This window comes from Mastomys coucha, unplaced genomic scaffold, assembly GCF_008632895.1.
Source record: "Mastomys coucha isolate ucsf_1 unplaced genomic scaffold, UCSF_Mcou_1 pScaffold22, whole genome shotgun sequence".
In the NCBI taxonomy this organism is placed as follows: domain Eukaryota; kingdom Metazoa; phylum Chordata; class Mammalia; order Rodentia; family Muridae; genus Mastomys; species Mastomys coucha.
Window position 1 is genome coordinate 211,436,513 of NW_022196905.1, and position 7,639 is coordinate 211,444,151.

Below are 7,639 nucleotides of genomic sequence, written 5' to 3' on the forward strand. Positions count from 1 at the left end.
CCTGGCTGTCTGGGACACCGCCCGCGGCGGCCTACTCACAGTTTAAAGTTGAGCACAGCCCCGGCGTTCATTAGTAGCGTCCTGCGGAGGGACAGTAACGGTCAGTAAGGCCATCCCCACCCCGTCTGGCTGTCGCTCTCCGACCTCTAACACCCCTCAGTTATATTACCCGAACAGCAGTATGTCTCCGATCATCCTTACACCCAAGGCATCCGTCAAACCGGAAACGGAAGCCGTGATAAGGGGCGGAAAGTGGAACGAGAACTGACCAATTCTGAATCAACGTTGGTTGGATTCGACGGTGGATGTGCCATGATGTCACCTGAAGGGCGGAGCTTGGGGTGTGCACGCATGCGCAGTGTCACGTGCCACTGCTGACCCCTGCTGTTGATTCCGACCTGGGTTTGGCTGGACTGCGGGGTTCGCTGTCTACGGAAAATTGCGCCCTTGACCCCTGAGCCTCCCGGGAACGGCTTGGATACGGGCGCGGCAGATGACAGAACTCCAAAAGGACCCCTATTGGGTCCCCACGGAGAACTGCCATTCCCGCTCAGGCTGCATAGAGTCAGGATGACCCCCTGCCTGGGCTGTACTCCCACGGACCTCCCAGTTCTAACGCGAATAACCCCATGGAGAATGAGGGTCCTGATCGGACAGACTTTACAGAACATGAGGCCTGGGTTAAGGTCTACAGAGAATGGATCCTAACTTGTGGGGCCTCCTGAAGCGGGAGGGTCCTAACTCCACGGTCTGGGCTGGGGTCCGCAAGAGGAGGGTTCTGACTTGTGGAGCCTCTTAGACAAAACCAAACAGAACATAAGGGTTCGGGTTGAAGTCCCCTTGTGGGAGGCGGGGTTCTGACTGGAGACACGGACTCCTCAAGAATGAAACATGATAATCTTGGCTGAGATCTTCCGAGGCCGCGGGTTTTGAGAGAAACTGGGGTTCTGAATTGGTTAGTCCCACGGAAAAGGGACAGGGTCCTAACTAAGCAGATGTAGAAGGACAGGATTCCCTCTTGTGTGTGCTGGATGCAGGGGACAGAACCCCTTTTTGTCTCGGTTGAACCAGTTCTGACGTCCCTGCAGCCCCGCACCTCCTTGGGCTCCGGGATGCTAGGCGTCCCCCACCGCCCCTCCTCTCCCGGGGGGGCAGGCAGGGGGCGGTGCCTGGCAGTGGGGCGGGTTCAGTGGCGAGAGAGCATTCGTCGGGCAGCGGGGCGCGGGACGCACGGGGCCGGGGAGGCGCCCTCCATCGCCATGGACCTGATGTCAGCGCTGAGCCTGGGCGAGCTAGCGCTCAGCTTCTCGCGGGTGCCGCTCTTCCCGGTCTTCGACCTCAGCTACTTCATCGTCTCCATCATCTACCTGAAGTATGAGCCAGGTGAGTCGGGGGTTGTAGGAGTTACCGGGAGGGAGGTTGTCCATAGCTTGATGACTGAGGCGGGAGGAGGAGGCAGGCTAGATCCTGGGGCTGGATGGGGGAGGAGGCAGAGGCTGAGATCGTGGAGTGCTCCCACGCGCGCGCAGGTGGAGGAGGGAACCCGGGAGACAGAGGCGCTGTGGAAAGGAGGCTGCAAATGAGGTGGGAGGGAAAGGAGTGCACTTGTTTACTGTTAGGAGGACAGGTGCTGCGGGGTTGGGGTTGAGGGCGGGGGCAAGGGAAAGGCCAGAGTCGGGTTAGAGCAAGGCTTCCTGAACTTAATCTTGGGCAAGGGGGATTGATGGTTCCAAACCAAGGGTCAGATGTTCTGGACGTCATCTGCCGTGACCTCTCTTAACGTCCTTGAATTAACTGCGGGGTGACTATATAAGGACTGGCCATGCTGGGGGCTGCGATCAGGTTCGGGGAAAGTGACACCCGTGGCCCCTCTGTACTGCATCTTTTGGCATCTTCTTCCCTCCCTTCTCTCCTGCGGGCTGGGCCAGCTTGGGCCTGGGATCCTTCCCACTTACAGAGCCAAAACCGTTCCAGGACCGGGTTACTTTGGGTCAACTCGCTCTCGAGTCAGAGGAGACCCTACTTCTTTGATTTAAAAAAAAAAAAAGGTTAATTTTATTTATCCCTGTGTTGTGGGTGGGTGGGTATATGTGCAGGTCAGAGGACAGTTTACGGGAGTCCCTGGTCGAACTCTGGTGGTCAAATTCGTAGACAAGCTCCTTTACCAGCAGAGTCATCTTGCTGCTATCGCACCCCTCCTCCAAACCTTCTGTTTTAATGAGGACAAGTGTAGCTCACACCTATAATCCCAGAACTCTACATCTATAGGACATAGAGAAAGTAGGAAAGCAAGCTAATTCCAGGGCAGCCAGGGCTATTGATGAGTTCTTGTCCAGTTTGACTACAGACTGTCTCAAAAATAAATAAATAAATAAATAAATGAATAAATAAATAAATAAATGCCTCCCTGGAGCGTTCTATTTTTATACAAGTTCAGTGTAAGCAAATGTGTCGTGTGTGCCTTCTTTAGTTTTAGTTATTCTACTGAACCTTCTAGCTTGAGGGGCAGGATAATTTCCTTCCAGGAAAGTTAGGACCCTTCTGTGGGTGGGTATGTAAATTAATTACTTTTAAGGTGACAAAGCCAGACTCCTAAGTTTGCTTAGGAATTGGGGGGGGGGCCTTCAAGATGACCCACAGGTGGAAGGAAAAAAAAAATCAAGTTTAAAAACAGCGTTCCTTATAACCTTGAAAGGGCCCATTTCCAGAGCTTTCTCGGATGAAATTGTCCACGTGTTCTTACAAGCATAAATACATGTTCTTTTGCAAACGGGATTAGCAAGACTGTCAGGCATGCATGTTGGGTCGTCTTTCCCTGTGCACAGGCAACAAGGCTTTGCAAGGGGAAGTTCTTGTTTGTGCTTTTGTTTGGAGAAACTGAGCTTCTGGTCTGGGGAAGAATTCCTGGTGGCTTATGTGGAACCCAACACACCCCAAGATCCACTGTGAGGAGGTGGGAGCCCTCTGGAATGTTCTTTTTATTTTTAACTCTTCATGATTTGTTGTGTGTGTTGGGGGTGTGTGAATGTGCCAGGACACGCATGTGGAGGGCACGGACAACTTGACAGAGTTCTCCCTCCCCTGTGTGGGACTTGGGGATTGAACCGAAGTAAAACTCACTGCCCCCCATTATTTTATTTGTGTTTAAAAATATCTTCAGTTATCATCATTGCCCTTATCAGTATATGTGTGTACATACATGCCCCAGAGTGCATGTAGAGGACGAAGGACAACTCTGTCCTTCCATCTTTACATGGGTTCTAGGGATCAAACCCAAGTCACCAGACATCACTGGGCAGCAAGTGCTGTTACCACTGAATCATCTTACCAACCCCTATTAAAAAAAAAAAAAAAAAGCCAGGGTCCCACTGGTCCCTCAGGCTAGCCCTCAGACTCCCACTGGTCCCTCAGGCTAGCCTCAGACGCTTTATTCTGTGCTTGACTTCTAGATGCCCCATGCTCATTCTTGTCTGAATATCCCTGCAGGAGTGTCACAATAAACCATCTGTGCTGCAAGTGTAGGGGACAGAATTTTCCTGAAGGTTTTGGTTTTATGCTTTAGAACTTCATCAGTTCTTCAACCCTAGCTGCATATCAGATTTTCTGGGGTCTTTTAAAAGTCTTTTTCTACCTGGGCGTGTTGGTGCATGCCTCTAATGCCAGCACCTGGGAGGCAAAGGCAGAGGCAGTGGGATCTCTGTGAGTTCCAGGCCAGTCACTAAAAATCTCTACCCGAGGGCGCTGGAGAGATGGCTCAGGGGTTAGGAGCACTGACTGCTCTCCCAAAGGTCCCGAGTTCAAATCCCAGCAACCATATGGTGGCTCACAACCATCTGTAATGATATATGATGCCCTCTCCTGGTGTGTCTGAAGACAGCTACAGTGTACTTACAATAATAAATAAAACTTTAAAAAAAAAATCTCTACCTGAACTTGGTGTAGTAGTGTCTACTTGTTGTCCCACCCACTCAAGAAGTAGAGGCAGAAGGATTGCAAGTTCAAGGCCAGCCTTGAGCAACTTAGCCAGATCCTGTATCAAAATAAAATTGTATTAAACCTTTTTATTATTACACTTTATTTGTCTATTTATTGTATGTGTTAAGTGCTACCATAGCACATGGGTGGAAGACAGAAGACAATGCGAGCTTCAGGTCAATCCTTCCACCTTGTGGGCCCCAGGGATTGAATTCAGGCCACTAGGCCTGGAGGCAAGTACTGTTACCTGCTAAATCACATTACTGGCCTTAAAATTTTTTAAAGGGAGCGGGGCCGTGGTGGTGCACAACTTTGATCCCAGCACTTGGGAGGCAGAGGCAGGCAGATTTCTGAGTTCGAGGCCAGCCTGGTCTACAGAGTGAGTTCCAGGACAGCCAGAGCTATACAGAGAAACCCTGTCTTGGAAAAAGAAAAGAAAACTTTTAAAGGGATAGTGATGTGGTTAGAGCCCCTGCCTAGACCCTGCCAGTGTGGACTGGGGACATGGCTCAGCCTTAGAGTGACAGCCTAAAATTTCCCAGTGAGGGGCTGGGGATTGACTTGTCCCTGGAATGTTTGCCAAGCATACAGGAGCCCTTGGATCCCATCCCCACTCCCCCAAACCAACCAACCAAATTAACCCAGATGAATTTAATCAAGAATATCTCCATTCTTGCATTTCAAGCCCATTTTCCCAGTGTTTGCTGCAAGACATCTGCCTGAGGGCATTCCTTCAAAATTTGGGGAAGAGGAAGTAGAAGGCTGAAGTAAATAAATATTTGGTGAGCCTTCAAGTCCCATGGGTTCCTGTGACAGCCAGAATGACAGATTAGGCTGCAAGAACTACTCATTTCCCTTAGGAAATCAAGGTGACTGGGAAGCTGCTGGACAGTGCATATCTGTAAAAAAACAGAGCCAAGACCTTAGTGCAGGCCAGTCTGGGCTACATATCAAGCCTCTTTCTCAGTTAGAGATGGTGGAGCACAGCAAGGCATCAAGCTGATGCACACACCTTTACTCCCATCACTCAGGAGACCAAGGCAGGTGGATCTCTGTGAGTTTGAGGCCAGCCTAGTCTACAGAGTGAATTTCAGAACAGCCAGAGCTACATGGTAAGATCCTCTCTCCCCCCCGCCCCCACTCAGTAATAAAATAATAAAATAAAAAAGATGGTGAAGTATTCAAGGGGCAGAGACTGGGTCCTTAGGACAAGCTGGCTCCGTGTGCACAAGCCCCTGCATACACTGTGTTATCCCCCACACTCCTACGCCATTCAAACATGCATACTCAATGCACACACATAAACAGGAAACAGGATAGATGAGGGGTCTGAGGTGGGAGCTGTATTAATTCAAACCATCAAACTGGTCCCCATTGCCTCCATGCATTTCCCCTTGCCTGTCTGGGACATGGGTTCATTGGTAAAATGAGCCAGTTGCCCTCTTCTGGTACTGGCACGGGTATCTAGATTTGGGGCTTCTGCATCCTCTCTTAAGAAGTGGTTCCATACATTTGGAAGGCTGTGGAAAGTGTTCTCAACCCCCTCTGGAGGTTTCATATCATATATTTATGTTATGATTTTTGACAGTAGCAAAATTATAATTATGAAGTAGCAACAAAATTTTATGGCTGGGGTGTCATCACAGCATGAGGGGCTGTATTAAAGGGTTGCAGCATTAGGAAGGTTGAGCACCACTGCTCTAGAAGAACATGAGAACATGTTACTGGGGTACTGGTGTTTTCTCGGTTGGGTTTACAGAGAGTTTGCAAGAAAGCTCAGAGTGTTTAGGAACCACTCAGAAATTCAGGATGCTGGGCAAACCCAGGAGAGCCTAATCCAAAACCCTCCCAAGGGTCTAGAAGGGAGGGTGTAAAATAGGTCCGAGCTGTGAATTAAAGTGGGAACCCTCTGGAGTCTGACTCCCTCCTGGGCCCCAAGCTCTGTTCAAAGAGAAGGACAGAAGAGATGGCCCGTGACAGAAGGCACAGGTGAAGGAAGGAGTGACAGTCTGGATTTCTTACCTTTCCTTGATGCATGCTCTTATGTAGCACAGGCTGCTCTTACCTTAATAGTCTAGGATGACCTTGAACTTCTGATCCATTTGTCTCCACCCCAACTCCTATGCTGGGATAGCATGTGTCCCCCACCACATCCATGTGCTTGACATGGAACCAAGGCTATGTGCATGTTAGGAAAGCATTTTACCCTTGGAACCAACCTTCATTTGTTTGAACTAAACTGGTCTTATGTAGTGCAGGTGGGACTAAACTTGCTACATCCTGACTTTCTGAGTCTTCTGCCTCATCTCCCAAGTGCTGGGACTACAGACATGCCCAACAATAACTTTTTTGTTTTGTTTTGTTTTGTTTTTCGAGACAGGGTTTCTCTATGTAGCCCTGGCTGTCCTAGAACTCACTCAGCAGACCAGGCTGGCCTTGAACTCAGAAATCCACCTGCCTCTGCCACCCAAGTGCTGGGATTAAAGGTGTGTACCACCACTGCCAGGCAACAATAACCTTTTTTGGTTTTGGTTTTTCAAGACAGGGTTTCTCTGTGTAGCCCTGGCTGCTCTAGAACTCACTCTGTAGACCAGGCTGGCTCGAACTTACAGGGGTCCACCTGCCTCTCCTTTCCAAATGCTGGGATTAAAGGCGTGCGCCACCACTGCTCAGCTAGACTCCATTTTTTAGGCTCTTACTAGTGCTCCTCCTGAGTCTTCACTGCTGTGATTCCAGGCCTACACCACCGCATAGGTTTCTGCCTGGTTTCTGTTGTGCTGGGGATGGAACCCAGGACTTCAGGCACGTTCCCTGAGCTACAGCACCAATTAATAGACAAGTTCTTTTTCAGGACAGTTTTAGGTTCACAACAAAATTAAGTTGAAAAGTACAAAGCTTTGTAATTTTGGTTGTAGTTCCTGAGATATGCCAAGCACGACGTAGCTCTAAAAAAAGGAAAAGAGGACAATTTCTATCCCCCCCACTCCCCCACCCCCACCCCCGTTAATCTTTGATACCAGAAGACACTGGAGGATTCTGGGCAGTGGCTCCACCCCTGAGCCATGCCCCCATCCCCTCGTTGAGAGATTCTGGACAGGGCACTAAACTGGGCTACTCCTCCAGCCCAAAGTGGGTGGATTTAAGATTTATGTGTGAAATTTCACCCCCAGATATTTCAATCTCATTCTAGGTCCCAGAATATCCCTGGTATAATTGCTAAGGGCTAAGCAATTTCTTTTTGTCCTGTGTAGGCAACCTTTAATAGAGCCAGCAGAGCCAGGGAGAGTTTGATTCACAGTGACTGAAGCCTCTCCTCTCTGCAGCGGAGAGGTTGAGGCAGGAGGACGGTAAATCAAAAGCTAGTCTCGATTGGAGTGAGACACTGTATCGAAATAAATAAATACAATACACAGGGCTGGAGCAGTGGCTCAGCAGTTAGGAGTACCAGCTGCTCTTGCAAAGGATCCAGGGTCCCTCACAACCATCTGTATCCCCAGCCCTCGGGGATTTGATACCCTCTTCAGGCCTTGGCAGGCACTGCACTCACACAATGCACAGACACCCAAACATGCAAACACTCATACACAAAATAAATATTTTAAAACTAAAGATAATGAGTTGAGCCATTATACATCAAGAGCCATAAACCCATCCCTCTGCCTTC

At 49.4% G+C, this 7,639-nt stretch overlaps 2 protein-coding genes across 2 annotated transcripts in view; one reads left to right on the forward strand and one right to left on the reverse strand.

Annotated features, from left to right (window-relative positions):
* The window catches only part of Smim7 (small integral membrane protein 7), a 5,979-nt gene extending 5,505 nt beyond the window's left edge, over positions 1-474 (reverse strand). Inside the window, exons 1-2 of the mRNA XM_031340304.1 lie at positions 170-474; positions 40-81 (exon numbers count right to left, since the gene is read on the reverse strand). Of these exons, the coding sequence (XP_031196164.1) occupies positions 40-81; positions 170-195 (68 nt within the window). The 5' untranslated portion in view covers positions 196-474. The remainder of the gene's footprint in view (positions 1-39; positions 82-169) is intronic.
* A 130-nt stretch (positions 475-604) lies between these two features.
* The window catches only part of Tmem38a (transmembrane protein 38A), a 17,152-nt gene continuing 10,117 nt past the window's right edge, over positions 605-7,639 (forward strand). Inside the window, exon 1 of the mRNA XM_031340302.1 lies at positions 605-1,383. Coding sequence (XP_031196162.1) covers positions 1,032-1,383 — 352 coding nt within the window. The 5' untranslated portion in view covers positions 605-1,031. The remainder of the gene's footprint in view (positions 1,384-7,639) is intronic.